This window comes from Cyanistes caeruleus, chromosome 4 (assembly GCF_971803275.1).
Source record: "Cyanistes caeruleus chromosome 4, bCyaCae1.hap1.1, whole genome shotgun sequence".
NCBI classification, from domain to species: domain Eukaryota; kingdom Metazoa; phylum Chordata; class Aves; order Passeriformes; family Paridae; genus Cyanistes; species Cyanistes caeruleus.
This window is the reverse complement of record NC_141704.1, coordinates 20,789,151-20,814,545: the sequence shown is the minus strand read 5'-3', so window position 1 is coordinate 20,814,545 and position 25,395 is coordinate 20,789,151. Positions and strand designations below refer to the sequence as shown.

At 37.6% G+C, this 25,395-nt stretch overlaps 1 protein-coding gene and 1 long non-coding RNA gene across 6 annotated transcripts; one reads left to right on the top strand and one right to left on the bottom strand.

The window, feature by feature from the left end:
- Positions 1–840: 840 nt before the first annotated feature.
- On the bottom strand, positions 841–23,480 carry LOC111922976 (uncharacterized). Of its 3 annotated transcripts, XR_002860850.2 has the most exons (4): positions 23,407–23,480; positions 18,474–18,569; positions 8,046–8,140; positions 841–2,523 (listed from the first exon to the last, which is right to left on the bottom strand). It is a non-coding gene; the product is annotated as an uncharacterized LOC111922976 (long non-coding RNA). The 3 variants fall into 3 exon arrangements; XR_002860849.1 differs by lacking the exon at positions 841–2,523 and having other exon boundaries at positions 8,035–8,140; XR_015286210.1 differs by lacking the exons at positions 841–2,523; positions 8,046–8,140 and having other exon boundaries at positions 14,860–18,569.
- A 54-nt stretch (positions 23,481–23,534) lies between these two features.
- LOC111922975 (uncharacterized) lies at positions 23,535–25,035 on the top strand. 3 transcript variants are annotated; one of them, XM_023918572.2, is made up of 2 exons: positions 23,535–23,614; positions 24,416–25,035. In XM_023918572.2, exon 2 carries the CDS (start codon positions 24,472–24,474, stop codon positions 24,997–24,999), a length of 528 nt encoding a protein of 175 aa, XP_023774340.2. In that variant the 5' UTR covers positions 23,535–23,614; positions 24,416–24,471; the 3' UTR covers positions 25,000–25,035. The 3 variants fall into 3 exon arrangements, with proteins under 3 accessions (XP_023774340.2, XP_086743085.1, XP_023774343.2); XM_086886959.1 differs by lacking the exon at positions 23,535–23,614 and adding an exon at positions 23,727–23,775; XM_023918575.2 differs by lacking the exon at positions 23,535–23,614 and adding an exon at positions 23,767–23,846.
- Positions 25,036–25,395: the final 360 nt, after the last annotated feature.

Below are 25,395 nucleotides of genomic sequence, written 5' to 3'. Positions count from 1 at the left end.
TATTTCTATAAGAATTTACCTTATTTTCATTCCTCAATGCAGTAAGATTTCAAATGACTGGAATTGAAGTCCACTGTTGTGGTTCTTTTTCCTAGGTCTACTATTATTGTTGTATATATTTCAATACTAATAAAGCTTTATTGCTTTACATCTTGAATATGATGAACTTTGGTTTAGCTTTTTGGCTGGTGGCCAAAGAAAATTATCTTCTTACTTTCCATCCTCAGGGAGATGAGGGTGTGGGGGGCAAAATTACATTTGTATGTTTCATTTGTTCTAGAATGCTTAAGTCTTGTCTTTTGTTTTTTTTTGGAAAGTTGCAGCTTGACCTTTTGCTGATATAATTAGTTCAAACATGTATAAAATGAAACAGACCAGCACATACATTTGTGGTGTAAGTCTCTCAGTTGAGAATGTTTAGGTATGATGTATGAGCAGTTTGAAATAGAGACAGCTGGCATATGATTGCATTGTGTTTTGGGTTTTTAATAAAGAGCATAACTTGGTAATATTAATGCAATTTTTCTAGATTCATTGCCTACAGTCTAAGAAATGAAAGACATTTATAGTTATATGGATAAACTTAGACTTTAACAGTGATAAATTTTTAGGTAACTGTTTAATCAAAGGCCAGTTTAAGATTGATCTAGTTAAATATGATTTGATTTCTGTAGTCTGAATTGCTATTCTTATACTAAACAGTATCTTTTATCTGAAATAGATTTTCTATTAAATAAAATACCAAAAAGTGCTCTGCAAAATTCAGCTAAAATTCAGAAGATCATGGAAGCTCAGTTGAAAATCAAGCCAAGTCAAAATAAAATAAACATGGAACACTAATTTTGTTATTTGCTCTTTCTTTGAATTTTTTTATTTCTTCTTTAAATTGGAAAAAAAAATCTCCACTTAAAATTTATTTTCATCATTAATCCAGAAAATAAAATAGCCAGTTATATCATTTTCCTTGGAAGTGTTTTCATTTAGATAATAAAAATACACTCCTCTTTAAGAAATAATTACTTTAGTGAGAATAGTCTTGTCTGTTATAGATGCTACAGATTTCAGCTATTTTGCTGGACTGAAAACAGTGGCAGAATTATTCCTCAGCTGCTAGATTTGCAGAACAATTGCTAGGAAAGTAGGATTTTCTTAGCCAACAGCCTTAGAGGAATATAGTTTCAGGGTTCTCATGTGGATTCTCCCTTGCACAAAATAAATTTTTGTATTTTCTTTCCTGCCTTGAAAAGTTAATGTCTGTTCCCACCCCACAGATACTGGAATTTTCAAAAAGGATCTTTTTTGATAGAATAAGCATACCCAGTGAAAAATCTGAGGTGTTCTATTTCAGCTCTTCTCTGCTATCCATTTATAATTCCTCTAGTCTTTTTAGTTTGTCTTCTAGGTGCCACTGTAATTCCTTCATGTAAAATGACATTAGCTGGTGAAGCCCAGGAAATTTATTTTCCAGTTATTTCCTGACAAACTATCAAACCATGAATTAGCCATTTATGTGTTAAACCACAAACCATGAAACCACATATTGGTGACCCGAATTCTCTGTTCCACAGCCAGGTGATTGATTGGAGGCAAAAAGTCTGAAAGTCTAGCACAAATAGAGGTAGTGAAAAGCTCAGCTGCAAGAGTAGCTGAGCTGGCCGTGAGGCTGTTTTGAGGATGTTCAGGAGAAAGGTGTTTCTATTGCTTTGGGAGATGAAACATGAATCGCTTTTATGAGCATCAGACCAGTCATCTTTGTAAAGGCTACTTTTCACACTTACCCTACTTTGCTCAGACCAGATCCCTTGAGATCCTCAGAGAATTTTCTATCTTTTAAGTGTCCTAGTATTTTTAGTCAGAAAAAGTCTTAAAATTGGAAGCATCAAATGATCTATATAGCTTCAGTTTTACTTATAAATGATATTCAGTTTGCAGGAGTTACTTTCATCTTTAACAAAATAGTTTTGAAAAGCTAAACTAGGAATGAGAAATAGAAATAACTTCATTTGGCACTGAGAAATTAATATAATTTTAGATTTTTTTTTTATAGCAGTAATGTATTTAAGTTATAGAATTACTACAATGAATGCAAAGAAGTAGTATATGAAAAGAATGAGAAGTGACTAATATGACTATGACCACAATTACCAGATAGGCAATTATACAGGAATTAAAACAGACTCTTTTCTTAGGTGTAATTTTGGAAGTAGATTACTTCATAATCTAACACACTGATAAAGGAACTGACATTATGATATTGTCATGGAAAGGCGCAGTGTGCTGGCTGATAGATGTGAAAAGTGCCAAGTTCACAGCACAAACCTGAGGGAAATTAGCTGAGTTCAAGGGGAGGTTGCATAGCATTCAATGGATAACGAATTTTTGTCTGGAGCCTCGGTTTCATCTGCTTGTGACTTCATTAAATGACTTCCTCCAAAGCTGCTGAAAGTTGCTGACTCCATTTGGCTTCACAGGTATTAATTAATCCCTAACAAGTCAGATGGCTGTTTGTCCTGTTGCATTTGGCTGCAATAAGGAGAAAAAAAGTCGATGCTCTCCTAAATTGCAGTGAATACATTGCCAATTCATAGTCAATATGCTTTTGTATTTCACAATTTAGGTTCCTGCTAGTGCAGCTCCCACTCCTACATGATGCAGCCATTTAAAATCTCTTATACAGCCATTGTGTGCCCATTTCACTGTTCTACCCATAATCAACAATATAGGAAACTGGTTATTATCTGTTTTTGTTTCCTTGCAGAGACTATAATGATCACTGTCCTCTGTTCCATCTGATGGAAAGCAGAGTGGGAGAGAGAAAGGGCACAAATGTATTAACACAGAGGCTATTTCTCCTTTCACCCTTCTGCCGCATCCAATCCATGCCTCTTGCACATGAGTTGTTCAGAGTATTTCTTACCTTATGTGATTGTGTCCATAAATCATTTTACTCCCATCTCTATCACCCTTTTCTCTATGTATACGTCCCTTTCTGTAGTTCTTATAGTTTTTGTCCTCTCTTATCCCTTCTCTAGGCAACGTTTTGCAGCAAATATCAAGACTCAGTGTGACACATTTTGCCTCAGAGCCAGCAGAAACCAGAGCACAGTACCAGAAGTCCTATATTTTTTGTGTGCCTTTTTCCCTTCGTTGGTATTCAAAATTCCTCTTTATTCAATGTTGTCTGTTAATTCATTAATATTACATTTCCCCCCCTCTCATCAGTCACTTCTGAAGCTGTCAAACAAGGCTTGGGATTGATCCCCAGAGATTCTCCAGTAGACCCTAGCCTCCCAACATATGGACTGCCGTTGACTACTTTCCTTTCTAAGACTTAAAGTCAACAGGACTGCAGACTTTGTGGGGAAAAAAAATAAAATAAAGCTTTACAATTTCATGTCATAAGGAGTCATGTTGTAGCTCACGCACAATTTAGCATTTGTTAAAAATAATTTATTGAATGCTAAAATATTGCAAGATATATTTTTGTTTTCAGAGAAATCTATCTAATGTGCTGCAGTAGATCACTTGTTTATAATTTTTTTACCTCTATTTTTTGGCCTTACAGTTTATTCTAGTAATCAGCCAGATTTCCCTAAATATGTTTATTGTCTTTATTTCACCTTTCCCCCAGCTCCTGAGAGCACAGATAGACAATGCTTATTCAAAGTAGCTCTTAGATTTTAAATGAAGCGGGAGTAATTATGACCAATGTTTATCATTTGCAAAAACTCCAGAAATTCCTGCCTTACATCTGGAGACTTTCACATCTGTTTGACATTTAGCCCTAAGATATGAGATTAAACTTCAAGTAAAGAAGTGTAAGAGACTAAACTTTAATTTCAACAGATTTCAGTGCTTTTTATTTGTGCTCAGTACTATTCTCCTTCAAACTTATAAATCAAAGAACGTCTGTTTGGAATAAGACCTGCACCTTTGTACCATTACAAGCATTCAATAGCATAAATGAATGTAACATAAATAATTTTAAATTTATGCTTTATATCTTAATTCCCACCTTTTTATTATTCCTATTTATTATATCAAAAAAGTGTAAATCATTATTCATTTGATCCAAAAAGTAGGTTTGTTATGGCTTGATAATTTTCTTCATATCAGCTAGTACAGGACTGTAGTTTGGATGTGTAATCTAAACAGTGTAAATGTGTAAATGTAAATGTGTAATCAACACAGGAGCATGTGCTTACAGGAATGCATTGTGCTTACACAGTCAAGGCCTTTTCTGCTGCTCACCCAACCCCACCAGCAGGGAGGCTGGGAGTGCACAAGGAGCTGTGAGGGGACACAGCCTGACTCCAGCCGACCCCAGCTGAAGGGATATTCCAGACCATATGGCATATAAAGGTTGGGGAAGGAGAAGGATGGAAGGATGTTCAGAGTGAGGATATTTGTCTTCCCCCATTGCACATGATGGGGGCCCTGCTTTCCTGGAGATGGTTGAACAGCTGCCTACCTGTGGGGTCCGGTGAACAAATTCCTTGTTTTGTGTGTGTGTCTTTTGCTTTACCTACTAAAATGTCTTTATCTCAACCCGTGAGTTTTGACACTTTTCTCTCATTTTCTCTCCTCAGCCTGACTGGGGGAGAGTGGGCAAGTGGCTGGGTTACATTTAATTTCTGGCTGGGGTTAAACCCTGACAATTATTTTTTCTGTTGTTATGTATTTATGAAGTTTTGGTATTATGAAGTGTAGGGAATGTGGAAAAGAGGACAGGCCATTTGAGAGGAATACAAAAATGTTGTCAGGGATGTAATGTGGAAGGCTATTTGAAATTAAATTTTTCAAGCAATGTCAAAGAAAACAGAAAGGACCTCTTCAAGTACAACAGTAGCAAAAGGAAGATGGGAAAATAATGGCCTGCTGATGAATGAGATGGGTGCCCTGATTATGGAGGATACAGAGAAAGTGCAGTTACCGAGTGCCTTCTTTTCTTCACTCTTTACTGCAAGGCCAACTGTCAGGAATCCAAGACCTTGGAGACAAGGAAGTCTGGAGAAAAGAAGACTTTCCCTTGGTCAAGGAGGATTGGGTTCAAGATCATTTGTGAAAACGTGACACCAACAAATCCAGGTGCTGATGGAATGCACCCACAAGTGCTGAGGAGGATGGCAAATGTCATTGCTAAACCACATTCCATCATCTTTGAAAGGTCATGAAACACAGGGGACTTGTCTGAGGACTGGAGGAAAGATAATGTCACTTCAGCCTTCAAAGAGAGAGAGAAGGAGGACCCAGGAAAATATAGAGCAGTCAGCCTCACCACAGTCCTGGAAAGGTGATAGAACAACTCATTGTGGATGTCATCTTTAAGCACGTGGGGAAAAAGAAGGTTGTCACAAGTATTCAACATGGATCCACCAAGGGGAAATGATGTTTGATGAATCTTACAGCCTTCTATGAGGGCATGGTAGTCTGGGTAGATGATGGGGGAGCAGTGGACATTGTCTACCTGAACTTCTGCAAGACTTCTGACAGTCTCCCATAACATCTTCATAGGCAAGCTCAGGGAGTGAGGATTGGATGAGTGGCCAGAGAGGTGGATTGATAACAGTTTGAATGGCACAGCTCAGAGGGGTGTGATCAGTCATGCAGAATCCAGTCGTAATCCAGTAGCCAGCGGTGTTCCCCTGGGCTAGTTCTGGACCCAGTCTTACTCAACTTATTCATCAATGACCTGGATGAAGTGAACCCCCAGCAAGTTTGCCAATGATGTAAAACTGGGAGGAGCGGCTGGTGGACCATTCAGTAGCTGGCTTCCATTCAGACAGACATGGACAGGCTGGAGACGTGGGTAGAGAGATACACAGTGAAGTCCAAGGAATGAAAATGTAGGGCCCTGCACCTGGGAAAGAGAAACCTCATGCACCTGTGCAGGTTGGCCTGCTGGAAAGCAGCTCTGTCAAGCAGGGAGTCCTGGTGGAAAGCAAGTTAACCATGATCCAACAGCATGCCCTGATGGCCAAGGCCAGTGCTATTCTGGGGTTCATTAGGAAGACTCTGGCCAAAAAGCTGAGGGAGGAGATCCTGTGACTCTACTCTGCCTGAATAAGGCCATGTGTGGAATATTGTACCTAGTTCTGGGCTCTCCAGTTCAAAAAAGGCAAGGAACCACTGGAGAGGGTCCAGTGAAGGGTATAAAGATGGGCAGGACACTGAAGAACCTCTTTTATGAGGAAAGGCTGAGAGAGCTGGGCTTATTCAGTCTGGGGAAAACTGAGTGGGAACCTCAACAATGCATACAAATGTCTTCAGGGCAGGTGTCAAGATGATGGAGCCAGGCTCTTTTCAGTGGTGACCACTGACAGTACATGGTGCAGTGGGAACAAACTGAAACACAGGAGGGTCCATTTGAATATGAGGGAAAGCTTTACTTTGAGGATGAGAGAGCACTTGAACAAGCTGCCCAGAGAGGTTCTGGAGCCTTCTCTGGAAATTTTCAAAACCTGCCTGGACGTGATCCCATTCAAACTGCTCTAAGTGAACCTGCTTCATAGGAGGTTGGACTAGTTGATCTCCAGAGGTTCCTTACAGCCCCAACCATCCTCTGATTCTGTGGTTCTCTGTATTTCTTTTATGATGTTTTAAATTGCCGCATGGATATTGAATAGCTGTATATATATAATTTTAATTTCCTTTTCAAGTTGTTTTCCATTTTGACCAAGTGGTTACATTGAGATGCTTTTATCCCCACAGAGATGTAAAGAAGTGCACGTAAATAAGGTAAGAAATGACTCATAAAGTTCGTGAGTCTTATAACCTTCACAGAAAAAAAATTCATTAGAACATCCAGCTCTAATATAAAAACCTGAGAGCTATATAGGCCAACCCTGTTCAAGGTGGAGGTTTTACAACGGTTAGCACAATACTTGGAATACATGCAACAAAGAAGTTAGAATATGGGGATGGGGAGTTTTAGGGTTATGAGTTCATCGAGAAATGATTTTTCCATTGTAAAAAATCAGGGGGTTTCCTTCCAGATGACAGTGAAACACAGTCTTGGATAGTGAAATAAATTCAACACCCTTTAACTTTATTCACAGGCTGAAAAAACCAAACAATTTCTACAGTGCTAAGAGCTGTAAAAGGGCTACTCTGGCTGGGATAGACTGAGTTTCCCACAGTCATCACAGAGTGTACAAACATGCCCTGGCCCTACTACGCTGCATGCCAGCAAGGAGCAGCTGCCCTAAACATAGACAGTATTTTCCATCTTTCTCCATGTCCCATTGCCCGGATGGCCTTGATGCCAGCAGCAGCTGACTTCAGCTTTGCCCTGCTGTGATTTTCACTCAGCTGCTCAGGAATAAGGTTGGAATTGGCTGCTGTAGAAACTGAGAAAGACATTCATTAGGGAGCAGGGGAAGCAGCAGATGAGTGGCTGCTGGAAAGAAGCCTGCATGAGGCTGACATGCCATTCCCTGAAGGACAGAAGCAGCTGTGGAGAGGAAGAAAGGGGATAACATTCCTCAGATTTCATCTTATTCAGAGGAGTATAGGCATTTCTGGATATTGGTGACTATGTGAAAATTTAGGGCACATCTGTCAGTTCCTACCATTCCTTTGTGCAGTAGTGGCCATATTGAACTTTGTTCCAAAAGACAGGAAAGTAAACATGGATTTTGTACAGCTTAAAGGATTCAGCATCCAAAAATGACAGTGCAGGAAGAGAAAGCCTTGGCAACAACTTACGACACTGTGTCCAATATGAAATAAGTCTCCCAGGGAGTTCTCAATTTCCCAAGGAGAACAACCCAGCTGGGGAAGAGGAAAGGTTCCTGGGACCTGCTGCTCAGGCATCTGGAGCTTTCCTCACCTAAAGCTTATTAGCTTTGCAACAATTGTGGATATGATCCTCCCTCTTCACATTGTGAAAGATCAAAATAAAAACTTTTATCTCTAATACATCTTCTTCTGGGGAAGGAAATACAAATGGTGACCAACAGTGGCTACCAAGCACATAAAGTGAAGGAGAAGAGGAATAGAAATCAAATAGAGTATATATGTACATAGGCAGTGTTTAGTCTTACCACTTTTAATAATACAAGGTCACAAATCTCATGCATGTTGCAGCTGAATTTTAACACAATTGAGTGAGCAGGTAGAGACTGTTTCTTGGATAAAACTGTGGACAAAAGAAAGAAAAGTAGGAAATTTGTGAATGGGAAGAGGTAAGATAGAAGATAAAAGATAATAAACAGCTGCACTTTGGAAACTGCCCTTTCGGACTGAATATATCCAATTTTCTTGGTGGCACAAACATGTTACTCTGACTTTCACTAAACAAATTTGAAATGAGAGGATTAGAAATAAATGCTTGTTTTTCCCTCATTTTACAAGACACAAGACAAGCAACTCACTTAAATAATAGAATATCCCCAGTATGTGTCTTAATTAATTTCAGAGAGGAGAAGAAAACACAGCCCAAATAGAAGCACAGGCTCCTGTGTACATAATTTGTTATCATATGTTTCATCTTTCATCAGCTACATGTAATCTCACTGTAATCTACTAGTAATCTCACTGAATCTGAATTCTGTGATGTGCTTGGAATAGCACCAGAAAATTCACCTTTCTTTTCTCTTTCAGTTCCTCAAGAAGGTAGCAAAAGATGATTCATTTATATTATAAATATAATTTATAAACTAATGATCATCAGAATTTTTCATAAAATTCCTGAAGTAGGCACTTTGTTTATACATGTTGTTGACTGAAGTTTTATTTCAATTTATTCTGGCTAAAGTTCTAAATCCTTATGTATTCTCACTTTATGTAAAATAAGGTCCTAGACTTAACAAGTCTTTTGAGCTACATGCAATAATTAAATATTTTCTAGTGTCAAGGGAAACTTTGCTTGTTTTCCACTTTTGCAATGATTAGTTTGAACATTCAAAAATTAATTTTTTACAGTACTTTTAATATACCATGATAATAATTTATCTTGTGCTAAAATAAGGAACTTTCAAGAAGACCTCTAGAAACAGTGGAATATGGGAAAAGGTCAAAAGTTGAATGAATATAAATTCAGCTAAGGGCGACCAAAAATCAGTAAGTTGCTGTGGATTGTTGTGTGGAATTCCACCTCACTTGAGGCTGATCTTTACTCTGCAGCACTTTTATGTGATAACTTTTTTTATAAAGACAAAAAAAAAATATTTTGAAAGTGAAAGTACTGTGGTGTTCTAGTGGATTTTGTTCTCTGAGTGCAACAATTAATTCAAGACCTTTTGTCTTATCAACAGACATTTTTCTTTCTATCAGTTTGGCATAGAAAATCTGAAATAATGCATATGTAACCAAGCTGCACCGCATTTGCCCACAGACACATACAAAAATATCCATATTATAATATTAAAAAATAATTTATACCTTTGTTTTCTTTGTGACTGGCTTTATTGTAGGAATGCACTCATATATTCAAGTTTTGTCCATGCATAGAGAAACTAAATTATCTAAACAGTAAAAGTGCTTGTTTTTTTTTAAATGAATTAACATTTATGAGGGAATTTATTTTGCTTTCCAAAGCACAAGAATCAAAGATAATACAGATTCTTCAGGTTTTATTTCATTTCATGATTATAGGAACAGAAAGCTTCACATCTTCTCAAGTAAGTCTATTTGACTTAGAGCATATTTATGAAGTACCCCTCAGCACCTCTTCTTCCTCTTACTGCTTCTTCACTTATCAATGTTCACTAATTTTTGTCTAGAATTTTCCTCACAACTCAACCTTATTTGAATTGATAGCTTAGAGGACACCACAGACAGAAACTACTCCTTCTGAAATGTGACAGCAGTAGTGAGGAATCTTACATCTTTATCATCCTATTCAGTGTGATTCTGCCCAGTGTCAAGAACATCTCCTGGGCTTCTAGGACTGCAGATACATCTTTTAACCCTCCCTCTACCGCACAGAAGAGTGATCTTTACAACTACTAGAAAACATTTATCAACAATACCAGAGGGAAATACTCATCCATAATTTCTAAAAGACTCATTTTATTGTATTTATTATTCTTTGAAAGTCTTGGTGAAGACTGAGGTATTGTGATTGAAAAAAACCCCCTATGCATACTGAAAAAAACAACTCTTAAATGCCTGTGGCCTTAACACATTGTAAGCATATTAAAGGCATCTGGTCACAGAGAAGAATGTGCTAGAATAAAGAGTTTGTCTGACAATGGACATAGAATCACAGAAATGTTGAGGTCAGCAGGGACCTCTGGAGATTCTCTGCTTCAATCTTCTGTTGAAAGCAAGGTCAGGTAGATGAGTTTGCTCAAGACCATACCCAGATGTGTTTTGAGTAGTTTCAAAAATTCAGACCCCCAAGATTCTCTGGGCAAACTTTGAGGTAGATTGGAATGATTACTTTCTTTGACCTCCTGGAAAAACTCTTTCCAGTGCACCTGAGAAAATTGCTGGTCCTCTTTAGCTCGACAGCACAATTCATAGCATCAGAGAAGCAATCACAGAATCATTAGACTACAGAATCGTAAAATGATGGGATAATATAACAGTTTGAGTTGAACGTGACCTTAGAGATCATCTAGGTCCATCATCCCTGTACCATCATCCAAGTAATTAATGAAGGTATAATTCAACAGCGGTCCCCTTATGGACCCCTGGTTTCGCAAATAGAAACTGACCTGTGACCAGACTTGTGCCACCAATCACAGCTCTCTAAGCCTGGCTGCTCAACCAGCTTTCAATCAATTGCACGTTTTACTCACCTGATCTTTACACCACTTTGCTCATGAGGATGTTATGAAAGGCAGCGTTAACAGACTCAGTAAAAGCAAATTAAACAACATACACTGCTCATGCAGTGAGCTGCTCATCTGTCTAAACTACTTTGGGGTTTTTTACATTTCTATTTGGGTACCAGTTTTGTGATTATTTTTGGGCATGGCCTCACAGCATGGTTCACAGTTAAATTCTCAGAAGTTTCCCCCAAGATATCCATCTTAATATATGTCTCCTTCTGTTTACTACAAGTAAAAGAAAACCTTTTTTTTTCTAGATGGCAACTGGGAGAATATAATCCTGGTTCAACTGTCAAAGGGCTGTACAGCTGCACTAGGAATTTATATGGCTCACTAGCATATTTTATTTCTCTATGACATTTAAGAATGCTGCCTTGCACATTAAACAATAAATTTGTTAACTGCTTTTCATACTAGCATTCTCTAATGTCTTTAGTCAGTTGTGACATTTACACTTTTAAGGTTTGGAAAGACACTCACCCCTACAACCCTCTGCAGTCTACTCAGATCCCTCACTTTGGGCATGGTCACAGCTCCCAACCAGATGAAGTTTACAGTGGAAAATAAAGTTCCCCTCATCTTCAAGATTTACATTTCTTTCTAGCTAAAATGTAAGAACACGCTGGAAATACAGGAGAAATAATTCCTTTGATTATCTCCTTTTTTACCTAAACAAACAAGAAATTCTAATATTAAATACAGTAAGTTGTGTATGAAAAAAGTAGTGTAGGTTTAGTACCTGTGATACATTGTAATTATTTAATCTTTTAAATATTCTCACTACAATATACAGGGAACCACTGGTTTTATTTTGGGTGTTTTATTTTTATTGTTTATACCTGTAACAAAATCACTATTCTTATTCACTACCAACAGTGACACTGCTGTCAAAATCCAACTCCATTTCAAAAGGACAAGACTTGCTTATATTTTTAATAGCTCCCTGTGCTTCACCTGCCATCTCATAAATGACAAGAGCAAACTCAAAGCCAAATAAAAAAAATCGAAAGCTTTTCATTTTCAACACCATTTTTTAAATCTCCCTGTCCATCTCACTGAGGTGATAGTATGAGGGAAACTTGTAGCATTCATTATATTAAAACCATGTCAGCTTCAAGCTCCATTCTTTTTATATGCTAGCTAAATATATTCTAAACTGCTTGTATCTTTCTGCCATCCTTGCACATTTTTAATGCCTCTTTAGCTGCTTGATTTATCTCCAAACCTGCAGATTGCCTTTATAAGAATCCCCATTGACTGAAGTGATACTTATTCATGTGAGCAGAGCTGATAAACTGCAGGTCTCACCATCACACAGAGCTCTGCTGATTACGATGCTATGATTTTGTTTTCTTTCAGTAGGAAAAATAGGTTTAGAAACACATTTTTCCTTCATCCATCAAAGGAACCCACAGCAGAGCAGCTGAGATTCAAAAACTGGCTTTTCAGATGACAGTACATCATTCTGAATGGTTCCTACTTCACCTGACATACCTAGAAAGCCTTTGCCACAGTAAGAGACATTTTCAGCCCAGAGAGACTCAGGCATCAAGGTCTTCTCTTTTTTTTTTTTTTTTTTTTTTTTTTTTGTGTAACACTTTCTGCAATATTCCCCACCTGCCTGGATAGGTTCCTGAACCACCCTGTAGAAGCATTTATAAAAAAGTAAATTCGTGTTGTACAAAGTACATGAGCTTTTTAGAGATAAAAACAGACCCTTTCACTGAAGATTAAAATATATGCAACCAAACAAAAATCCTGATTCAAATCTGAATCTATTCCCTCACAGACATAATTCATTGTCACCAGGATTAAGGGGCAGGGGCAGAAGAGAGAACATGCTTACATCATCTGCTGTGACATCAGTGCCATGATATTGTGTTTCTCGAATGAATGGAGATCAAGAAAGAAGTTCACAGGTCTGTGAACAAATGCATGTTTGCCTCCGGTTTTTGTTTTCTCTTCTATGCACAAACATGCAAAATTTCTGACTTAGATAGCTAAACTTGATTAGATGTCTCAGATAATTAGCAGAGTAAATGGAAAATAAGCTAAATTCTTGAACAGCAAGTCACAGTATCTCTCCTACCCCTGAAATAAACCTAAATGTTGATTTTCATCAGGTTGTTTTACTATACTTACTAGGAAATGCAGAATAAGAACAAATGAGGTTCAATTTGCGTAGAGAAATTGGAATTAAGAATGTGTTTAAAATTTATATATACCTCAAATTACAGAAGTATATTTATAAATGCTTTAATAGACACCAGTGGCATTTTTGAAGATTTCTATATAGTTATAGAAAAAGTTACAACTATTTAATAACAATGAACATCCTGGCTATTCTTAAAAGTAAGAAGAAAAATGGAAGAAACCCCAAACAAATCGACCACCATTCATCTGTCCTTTTTGTCTAGGAAGAAGCAGTAATACCTGCAATCTGAGCTCATGTCTGAAATGAGGATTTGATGAACTGCAAGAGAGCTGAGCTGAGGATCAGAGCCAGCTGCTCAGTTCTGACCCTACTCACCAATCCCGTGGCTCAAACATGAGACCAGTAAAGGACTCACATTTCCCAGTAGCTCCACCTTTTAGGGGTATCTCCTCGCTGATAAATACAGGTAATTTGCATAGAGGTAGAGGAAAGCACCTGAAGGATAAGCCCATGGGAGGCCAACTAATCCTTTTGAAAACCACAGTACTGCCTACTCTTTTCTACTTGACTATTTGTCTTTACCTCCATCCTTCTCATTAACACTTTTGACCAGTGTTTTCACTGCAGGGCTATAGGCAGTGACAATATTGTTTGCCTAAGTGCACAGGATGTTACAGAGTTACTGTAAAACAAAGTTACTAATTCTTCCTCTAATTTAAAAATTCTGTCAGAATATTCTGTAGGAAATACACCCATGCTGCAGCTGAGGAGTATTCTGACATATACAGAGTTTTAAAAAAAGTTTAGCTTTATTCAGTTTTTAAAATAAAACATTTTATGTTGTAAAAGGAAAGTTTTCTCCTCCCTGACAGGGATAAGTTAATGTTCCTTATTATCTTATGAAAAGCAGTATTCTTAATACATAGTCTTGGGGCACTACAAACTTATTGGAATAAATGGTCCTCTAAATATTCTGTTTGAATCACTCATTGGAGTATTTTGAATAAACTGTGTTTTGATGATCTCATTGAACAAATGATAAAGCAGTACATGAACAAAATAGCCTATAAAATGGACTAAATTGTTGTTTACTATGGTCATGTTTTTTATGTGTAACTAGGGAGATGCAATTGTAAAGGAGAAATGCCCTCCTTTTAAAACAGTAGCTTCAGTCTTTTGAGATTTTTAATTGTATGTCATCTCCAAATTTTTTTTCTCCTCAAATCTCCTTATAAAATTTCAGGAATGAAGTTAGTGATAGGCATGAATGTTTGCACAGTCTTCTTGTGGGATATATTTGTGCATTTGCAGGTATATAAACTTTTCATAATTATGTGATAATAAATGTTATGATTAGGCATAGAACTTCCAACAGGTAGATTTTCCTTCCTTTGAAAAATATCTCTGGTTGTACTTGAATGCCAATTTTAAATGCTAGGAATATTATCATCAGGGAGGTATACAATGTAATAGGAAGACAAATGATTTTTACCAAAACTGCTAAGAAAACTGTCACTCTTGGCACAATGATGGACTAGCCGCTTGCACAAAATTAAGAAGTCTCAACTCACACCAAGTTTGGATGACTCATGAAATTCACGAGTCTTCAGAAATTATGCACCAAACATGACTGCCTGAGAATATTGCTTTCCTTCATGGTAACCATAAAAATTAAGCTGTCTCCTTGTTCCTAACTAGTGCAATAAGATGCACCAAATTAGAGTTTCTAAATGCAGGCAACTGTAATTTGTGATATAATTTACAGGCACAGCAGCTATTGCAGTTAAATTAATGTTTTACTTTGCATGGCTATTAGAACATGTAAATAGAGCATGATGACCACAGTAATAACGTTCATTTTAAGTGATTAGATTCAGGGCTAATTAATGGCCAGGTTCAAATTTTATATCATGCTTGGTTTCCTTTTTAAGCTAATTGGATACTAATGTAAATCCAGTTTTATTTATGAGTATTTGAAAAATCTAGAAGTGTCTGGCATATGTTTTGTGCTGTATGTCTGAATGCATTTTACTTATGCATTTGGTGCAGATACTGGTTATAAAATCCTTGAAATATATTGTTTACCATATTTTGTAAAGGTTGTCAAAGCAAAAAGCTGCTGGTTAGTTTGGTAAGTATTCAAATGTTCTTCTGCTAAAATATCCTCCTTTTGTAAATCATTGGGGAATGTGTGTAGACTTCTTGATTTTATTTGCTTGTTAAGTCAACTGGGTAAAAGGAAAAAAAATGGAGAAATTTATCTGTGAGTTTATAAATAAATGTGTTTCTTTTTCACTTAAAGAAAAAATAGTCTTCTTTGGCCTTTTGAAAAGGGATAAAATCAGTATATCTTAGTTCAATAATAATTCCCTACTCATGGAATATAGATCTGATTCTTTTAAAATAATGGAAGGACAGCCATTTTTGATTAGCAACTTAAATATTTTTCCTGTCTCAAATAATTTTTAGTGTGGCCTATGAAACAATATGATAATTAGAGACACCAAAAATATTATTTCATTTTTTTAAAACAGTGAAACTCTTTCATTATATCAAACAATAAAAGCTGTCTGATGTAAGGAACCTAATATATCCAACCACTTCCCGGCAGGAGTTGCAATTTGTTATTTATTTTGTTTGTTAAAAAAAAGATACAATACAGTTAGCAACATGTTGAGAGATATAATGAAGTAGCATTGGAATGCTACAGGAAAAAAACATAAGTAAATACATATACAAAGAAAAAACCCATGATCTTATTTGTAATTTTAAGTTAAAATTTACTAAAAATTTTGTAATTCCCAAAGATATTTTACTATAAAATTCTATGTTATCAACAGCATTGTTTCCCCTTCAACACTCCTGCAAAGAACAGTGTATGCCCACAAATGTCTCTGATTAAACTATGAAAGTGTAATAACTAATTTTACATTTCACGAACACTTCAGAGGAAAATTTTTACTTGGGTCAAAGCATCATCCATTTGAAATAGATAAATGTGGTATCAACTATTTTCCTTCAATGGAAAAACTAAAATATGAGATGTAGTCAAAGGGAACACGTTTTTGTCAGTATCGTTTTCATTAGCACACTGGAATTGAGTTCATGCAGGTCACCCTGAATATATTCAAAAATTATGGAGGAGGTAATTATAACTGTCTGAATAGCTAGGTAGTATGAACAGATACAAAAGAGGTAGCCATGTAAAACTTTTAAATACAGTTAACAAGTTTATTCTCTACAGTGAGAGCCAAATTTTCATTAATAAATTTGACTTCAGGTATTTTAGATTAATATTAGAAATGTAAGACATTTAAAATTAATTATCTGTTTGGATTTCTTCAAAAGTTGAACGCCTCATGTCTGTTTTCAGAAGAGCGGTGTCACTCCTGAAACTCAAGCATTTCCCTCCCTGGCCACAATCATCATCGTGCTAGCTCAGACACAGATAACCAGTTTTTAAACATCTAAGTCGGGAAGTGCATTGTCCTTTTTCTCCTACTCTTGTCACTTGCAACAATTTATCCAGATGCTAGCAAGCTTAAGTCCTAGAAAATTGTATATGGTCTGTACAGATCTGTTTGGAAAAGGTGTTTGAAAGTAATAACTAGAGCATGGTGAGCAGCTGCACAAAGAAAAATTGTGTGGGTAGATCTCATTCATTATTTACAAGCCTCATAGATTTCTTGTTTGTAGTGAACTGACCCATGACCTTCATTCATTTATGCCTTTTAAAAAACATCAGTATATTGACAATAAATAAATCAGCTAATTGAATTTGTGCTAGCTCTCCACTCTCTAGGTCTAATCCAAAACTCAGGCAGCAATCACATCAGGTGGTGACGTTTTGTCCACCATAGATTAAATGAAAAGTGGCTCCCATTACATCAAATTTTGTCCACTATGATTCAAATCACTATTTAGTTCCAGCTTCTTGTGGAACAGCTTCTTTCATCCCCTCAGATAGGTGAAAACATTTACTTTAATAGCTTCAGGTAAAATTAATTGGTTTTCATTTTTTTTATCTTCACTAAAAATAAGAAATTTTGAATAGCCATATGACCCAAACCCAAAATTGTTTCTATATCAAACAGAGACAATGTGATGCTTCAGCCTTTCAAAACTAATTTAAGAACAAAACTGAAATGTAAAATTCACAAAAATACATATTTCCTTAAAATTATTTAGGGTTTGAAAAACTGACATTTACAGAGAAAAAAAATCTACTGAAAACCTTCTGACATTTTTAAGTTCCCCTTGCTGCACTTATGTAGTGAGTCTACATGTCTAAGAACGGGAAGATTATTTTCTAGCTCACGTTAGCACATTGACACTAAATTAGTGGGCAGCAATTTCTTCACTTTTCTTATCTTCCTCTTGTGTAGAAACCCATGTTACTCAGAGTAATTTTATTTGTGAGTTCTCAGATGATTATTTTGATGTCATTGAAGTTTTGTGGTTCTTACATATCCTAATATTATTTTAATTATCTTCTTTTCTTCTCCTTCTTCTCCTTCTTCTTCTGTTTCTTTTAAAACCACAATATTAGTTTATCTCTGTCTCTTCTGGTATTCCAAAGGAGGTAAATATTCATCATTCCACATCAAGGTATCAGTCAAATACACAAAGGTCTTGAAGCTATGTTGGCCCCTTCAACCTTTCAACATTGACTCTGATTTACTTAAAAATTCAGTCCTAAGTAATCAATATATTCACCAAATGGATACTTTCAGGGGAAAAAAAAAAAATCTCATGAATAAGCATTTTCTGTACAAAGATGTGCCCGTGAAATATTTCTTGTGTTATACAGCCACTAATGTGTAAATGTCTCTTCTTTTGAAAGAAATGAAAGATGAATTGTCTTCATCTCTATAACAAACATTTCAAAAAGTTACATGTGAAAGAAAACAGAAAGTGGATAAAAATGTGGGTAAAAATGTGGGTAACAACGTAAGGTAAAGCAGAAAAGAATAATGAAGCTTAATGTATGAGTAGAAAAAAACAATAGAAATGTAATTTTTAATAAAAAAATTAATTTAAAAAATTAAAACAAAATTAATAGTAAAATAAATCTGTTGGAGAAAATATAATGAATAAAAGAATCTAAGTCTGCAATGCAATTCATGCTCTGTCCGTGCATTTGCACAATAAGAAACATACATGTTTTCACTTGTTTTCTGTTTTATTATTATTTTTAAATAAGACATAGATATAAAGAAGAATTTTTTTCTGTGAGGGTGATGAGGTACTGTAACAGGTTGCCCAGAGAAGTTCTGGATTCTCTGGAAGTGTTCAGGGCCAAGTTGTGCTGGGCTTTAAGCAACCTGGTATAGAGAAAGATGTCCCTGCCCATGGCAGGATGACTGGAACTAGATCATGCTGAAAGTCCTTTCCAACCCAAACCATTCTATGCTTCTGTGATTTTATGATACATGCAGTGACCTTGAAGACATGGCTGCATGTCTTTATATTGAAGCCTTCAGTCATTGTTTTTTGCTGCCATTCAAAGCAGGTTAACTCCCTCTGACATTATCTACCTGCATTTCATAAACAGCAGCTGGTGACAGGGAGTGCAGGTGTAGCACACAATGTCTGCATCTCCTCATGTTAACAGGAGCTTGCTTTTACTCAAACTGTAAAGAAAAAAAACACATATTAACACAGATAGAACAAGGAAATTTTGTTTTTCATCTAAGGTAAAGGGAAGATGTCAAATGTTGAATATTGTGCCTTGCCACTGACTACCTTTCAGTTCCTGAAAAACGCAGACTGCATAGACCACAATGTTTTTTGTATTTCTTATATTGGCAATACATGGTCCCAATCTTGTAAATGTAGAGTTAAGTGGTGCCAATAACATTGTGGAAAATAACAGTCTCGTTCACAAATCTTCCATATTACCATAGGCATTTCTTATTATATTTCAACATTTAAAATAATTTAAAGAAAAATATCATATTCAAAAATTATCTGCACTCAGCAAAAAAAGTTGGAGCTGAGTGTTCAAGTGTGAACAGAAAACAGCAATGCCATCCAATTTGTAAAGCAAAACAAAGACCTCAGAGGCTGTACTGGGAGTTTGTGTTACTTTTCTTTGTGCTTTAAATAGTTTTCTACCTATTGGAAGTTTAAGATCTGTCAACTTTGTATTTCAGCTTAAGTGTCAAAATCCATATCTTTAAATATACTAATGAGTACTTGCGGAAAAATGAAGGGGGCCAATACATATCATCTTTAACTTAATTTGTTACAGCAGAAGCTCTTTAAAAACATCTCTGTGATTGAGAATATTAACCTTCATTTCTGCATAAAGGGAAGCAATGAAGTTGTCATGGTTATTATAGTCCAATTTAAGGAGCAGTACCCTTGAAATATTTTGACTTACTGATGCTTTAATGAGATCAAAACCTACTGTATCTAGGTCTTGATTATACTTACAGCATTTTTCTTGGATATGCAGACATGAAGAATAATCACACCAATTTTACTGTACTATGCTTAGAATGAAATCACACTGACTTCTGTGTGAGGCATTTTCTGCACATTTATCAGTTCAGCAATTTAGAATCTGTCTAACAGTTATCTTCCTAGATGTAGTTGAGAGCAAACTATGACAATGATTGTCCCAAGAAGAATGATTTTAATTTCCTTTAGACAGATGGATGGGTTTTTTTGCAGGTGCTGAACATTTGTAGATGTCAGAAGCAGGCTTGTCAAAAAAAAAACCCTTTCAGATGTTTTTTATCTCTTCACAGAAACAGGAACTGCTGCATGTGTCTTCAAAGTGTCTCTGTAAGCCTGTGAGATGACTCAATATCCCCTACCCCCCATAATTATGATAAATTAAGATGTTTGTGAGATTAGATAGCAAATTTTAAATACAAAGTCAGATAAAAATACAAAGATGCATTTTATACTAAGGTTGATAAAATAGATACTATTGTAGTAAAGAAGGTAGTCTCATGGGAGGGCAGATAAACTCTGTATATTCTGATATACAAAGAGCATGTCCTCAACTTGACCATTGTTTTGTCTGTGTAGCTCCCTGTTCTGTTGCTAGCTCATTTTAAGGATTAATAATCAGGTGATTCACAAAAAAATTATTATTAAAGGTTTCTATTTACATTCCTCTTTCCTATAGTATATTAATGCTGGGAAATTTCCTGCTACCTTTTCTAAAGATAACATCTGCTTGCATTATAATCGATCATTTAACAAGCTTGTTTGAACAAACCATCTTTGATTTGTTATCTAGGATTTCCTATTTTTTAATTCTCTGCATATACCACTATGGGAAAATACATAACACAGGAACAATGGTTTTATAACAAGCTAATGCTAAACCTGGGTAAAGGTTATGAGTTATTTGTTGATTTCTTCCAGCAAGCATTGACATTTGAACTGCAAAACCCAAACCATACAGATGGTTATCTGTCATTTCAGTGAAAAGTGTAGCTGGCACCAGCTTTATTTATGCTGAATGTTCTTGGAAGAAATATTCCACATAATACAGTTACATAGAAATGATATTTTAAAAATTTTTCTCACTAAGTACCTTGCTCACCTACTTACCATCACAGTCAGACTGTGCTGTTCCACAAAACTGTATCTAATGAAGTATTTAACAACTGGCTTTTATTCAACATTTTCCATTAACACGTCGTGTATCATCTAGCAAATAAATTATGTAGTAAGTGTAATGCTGGTATATCCCCTTCCTCACATCAGATGAGCAGTGCTGTCCCTTAGACTAGCAGTCGTGGTATAAATGAAGATTATGAGCTGAGGTTTACTATGGGCTGAGTATGATCAGACACCACTGACACATTTTAGTGTGTATCAAGAAGACTGGCCTTGCAGGGTGGCATACCTTATTAGCTTTCCTAGAGACATTGTTGTCTGCAAAAGGTCATCCTTCAGCAAATAAGGATGTCAAAACCAGTGATATCCACTTGAGTTTATTAAAAAAATAAATTTTAATTTTAGTAATTATGGTTATTAAGTAGGTTATTAAATAGGAGAATTACTTAAATTTCTGGATAGTTTATTTCTGCAAAGTCAAAAAATATTCAAGATAAATGGGAAAAACTTTTTAACTGTGTCTGTGAAAATAATTAAATAAACATGTTTAAAGAAAGCCCTCACAATGAGGGCTTAGCAAGAATTTTAAATTAATGCATTTTAGATATTTTCAGAAAAGAGATCTTAAGCCCTTGAGGAAACTGCTGTTAGCACCTTTCTCCTTTCAACTCAGTCTGCACTAAACATGATTTGTCACAGTGAGGACTTCAACCATAAAGTGATTGCTTTTAAAAATATAAAACCTCAAATGATCTTTCTGGGTTTTTTTAGATGGGAGAGTGACTTGAAGGCAAAAAGGGTTTTAAGCATTTGTTTTCAAGTTAAGACTATTTTATTTTTACTTGCAAATTTGATCTTGAGTTCTGATTCATTCTCACAGTACTTTGCTCTGTACAAAGTCCAGAAATGGTAAAACTATTTAAGGCAGATTGTAACATTCTATATGTCAGAAAGGTGGATTGGATGAAATTTGATACCAAATTTTCCCTTGAAAACTACTCAAAACAAAAAATAATATATTATTCAAATATTTATTGATAATAAAGAAAAGGCCTATTATGGCTTTTGGAAAGCATTAAAATTTCAAACTTATTTGCAAGAAAATCACAGAATGTGCATGGCATTATAATGTATTATACACTTACAGAAGGAAAAAAAAATAAAAGACAAAAAAATAGCCTCTTTTAACACTCAGGGCCAACCACTTGATTTAATTTCTACCAAAATACTTTAAATAGTTTCTTGATGGGTAAAATGTGCATCAGTTACACCAAGAAATTGAAATATTGATTAATAATTGAAAAGGATGGTATTATATGGCTAGGAATGTAACCACCACTTTCAATACCCTAATGAAATCTGAATTGTACCAAGGACTTTGTGCACAAGTGATGTATTGGCAATTTAAAAATGCAGAAATTAAAAATATCTCATCAATAAATTATTTAAAATTTCATATACTATTCAAAAGCTTTTGTCAAATATTCAGCTAATCACTAAATCAGTAAAACAGATGTACAGAAATATCACATTATGTCTATGTCTGCCGCTTTTTTTTTTTTTTTCTATTAGTCAGAATGATTCTTACAACAAAATCTTTCATAGGAAGTGTTAAGGTAGAATGCTCATTGGAAGAGATTTTCTCACACCATGAAATCTTATTATTCAAATAAGTCTTATCGTGTTATTTCCTGATCACATTTTAAGCTCAGTGACACAGAAGTTACACTGCTCCCTTCTTTGTTTTCAGTTTTGCAAAGAAAGACAACAAAAGTGTTGGGTGTTTAGGGTTTTTTCCTCTGTAGGAATAAGGCAGAAATTCAAACCAATGATGCCATATAATTTTATAATGCTACATAATTATACAAAAAATAAAATACATATATATATATATATATATATATATATATATAGGTAGTTCACTATATCTAAATAGAATGAACCAATGGGTATTCTTGAAATTTGACAGTGTGATCTCTGAGGTGTTAGCTGTTACTCCTTAAAAAAACATTATATAGTCACTAATATCTATAAGAATGTTTTGCACATTAACATTCAGTTCTGTGAGATGAGAAATCTAATGCTGATATTTTCTGACAGCAATACATGAGCTGGAGCTTATTTTTGAAAGGGGCAAGGCAGCAACCTCTAGGTGACCCTGTTTGAGCAAAGGGCCATCTACACATGAGTCTTCTAACCTCAACTATTTTGCCATACATGAACAGTTTTGATTTAAAGACCAGGGTGAATTCAGTAGTGCAAGCATCTGCCTTTTTCCTTTTCCTTTCTTCTTCTACCTCACCTGACAACTATTCATGAACCATTACCCACTCCTGCATCCTCATTGTTGGGCTGCATATTGCCTTGCTCTTGTGCACAGGGCACTGATTTTTCATCACAGGAACTGATAAATTAGGGGTGAAAACCCACCTTCAAGGCCTCAAGACCAAACCTATCTGCACTGGATGAACAACAGTGGGTTGCATCCCAGCAGGTTTTCCTTCAGAAAACCTTTACCTCCTCTCTCCCACAGCTTGCTCCCACCTGTCCAGCTGCAAGAACCTATGGGTCCTGCACAGGGGCTGTTTGGAGCAGCCCCTGTCCAGCTCCATCTGGTCCAGCAAGGGTGGGGAAAGGGTAGACAGTGAGCTGAACACAAGCCAGCACAAGCCACCCTTTAGCAAAGCGGTCCAAGGGTTTTCTGGGCTGCATAAGGCAGTAAGGCTTGGCAGATTGCTTGGAACTGAATCTGCTGAGGGATGCCACAGGCAACAAGGGCTTCTCTAAATGTCTAAATGGCAAAGACCAGGGAAAAGGTGAGCCCATTGCTGAATAGGGCAGGAGATATGTTGCCTTGGCTTCAGTGATAAAGCAGAGGTGAAAACTCACCTGCAAGATACCAAAACCTTTTGCACAGCAGCCTTTCCCTCTTTGGGGTATCTGCTTTCCTGGCTGGGTGGCAGACAGTAAACAGTTCTTTGGAACACTGGGACATCATGAAGTTTACTGTGACATCACCCCACCTTGCTGGTTTCCAGAAGCCACAGGCTCTATCTCCTGGCACTCTGTCCAGGACTCCTGCAGGCACACACGCAAGGTGAGCAGGCTTCAGAAGGATCAGAGTCTTGCCCTTTAATCTTTGGCTTGTAAGAGAGCAGCAGCTCCAGGCACTGAGCAAAGGCAGATTCTTCCAATCTCCTCTCCTGTCTGCCCAGTTGTGAGGCCCTGTGGGTCCTGCACAGGAGCTGTCCTGGAGCTGTGAGTGCCAGGAGGGTGCTGGGGCTCTCCAGCACTGAAGGCTCTCTGCCTTTCCCTACCGAGTCCTTCAGGTACCCTGTGCTAAACACAGTCTGTGAGACTTTATGAGGTCTTCAGGGAGTTGGACACCGCAGGTCCTCCCCCAGGGCCTCCTGACAGCTCTCTAGAACCTGCCCCAGGGCTCCCAGACATCTAGCTTGAGGTCTGGGGAGACGTAGAGACCTGGCCTTCCCTTCCTGTTCTCCCTCCCTCTCTACCTCCTGCCATGGAGCAGAAGGGTCTGTCCAGCCTCCTTCCAGGTCCCAATGGGAGCCTTTCCAACCTAGGGCCACATGGACTGTTCATGTCTGCCTTTCCCTGATGCACAGACAGGTTTCCCTAGCACCTCAACATTCAGTGATGCCTGCTTGCCTATGGGCAGTAAGGGCAGAAGGCAGGGGTGCAGTGCTGTCCTTGGGCTAGCTCGCCCCCGGGCACCTGCTGCTTTTTCTGCTGATGCTGCTTTGAAGCCCAGAAAGTGACCCCTTCAGGAGACCCTGATGTTCCCTATCCCACAGCCTGCTTGGGCTTTCCTTGTTTTTCCCCTCTGAGCAGCAGAGAAAACCAGGCACCCAGGCACTTTGCATGTCTCCCTCTCCAGGACTGGGTGTGGGGCACTGAGGAAGCCCTGGAGAAGAGACTGCTACAAGGGGCAGCATGAGCCGGCTGCCGCCAGCAGGCCCGTCGGAAACAGCAGCAGCAGAAGGCCTGTGCCCCATCTGCCTGAGTGACCTTGAAAACGCCACCTATGTGGAGATCTGTCGGCATCGCTTCTGCTTCGTCTGTATCCGTGAATGGGCCAAGCTGACAGAGAGCTGCCCACTGTGCAAGCAGCCCTTCAAGCGGCTGCTGTGCACTGCGGGCAGCAGCCACAAGGAACAGGCGGCTGCCCGGCCTGCCCGCCGCCAAAGACAGGCGGCCAGGATCCGGAGCAGATCCCCACAGCAGCACAACTCCCTGAGTCGCAGGCGTGCTGACACCCAGCGCTCCCCGGGGAGAAGGGGGACAGAGGGGACACACCGAGTGCAGAGGGAGCCGGTGGCTGTGCTGTCCTGCGATGCCGCTTCACAGCAGGCTGCTGCAGCCAGCACTTCTCATGAGGGAACGCCACCGAGCGCAAGGGAGCACCTGGCTAGCCCTGCTGCTACACCAGACAGGGCTGCTTCAGATCCTACAACAATCTGACTGTTTTCACCTGCAATAAACAGCCAGGTGCTTTCAGTTTTGGAATGTGTATCATGATTTCAATCAGTTTTAACTGCTGCAACAGAAGATGTTTCTCTCCTGCTTTCCCAGCTTCCCAGTTCCAAATACCAGGATGGGGCATGGTCCAAGGCCTTTGCCCAGCAGCCGCTCCAGCTGGTGCCTCTGCACCCTAATGCTCCTGGGCTTCTTTAGGCGCTACTCTCAGTCCATCTCTGACAGCAGCAGCTGAAAGTACTCCCACCCAAGTCCCCATGGCTGTGACTGGCAGACAGGAGGGAGCTTGTTATATTTTTCTGTCTAAATGGTCTCTAGGAATGGGAGTTTAAAAGCTGTATTAGAGAGTCTGTATTGAAGGGAAGCCTGGATGGCCTATTT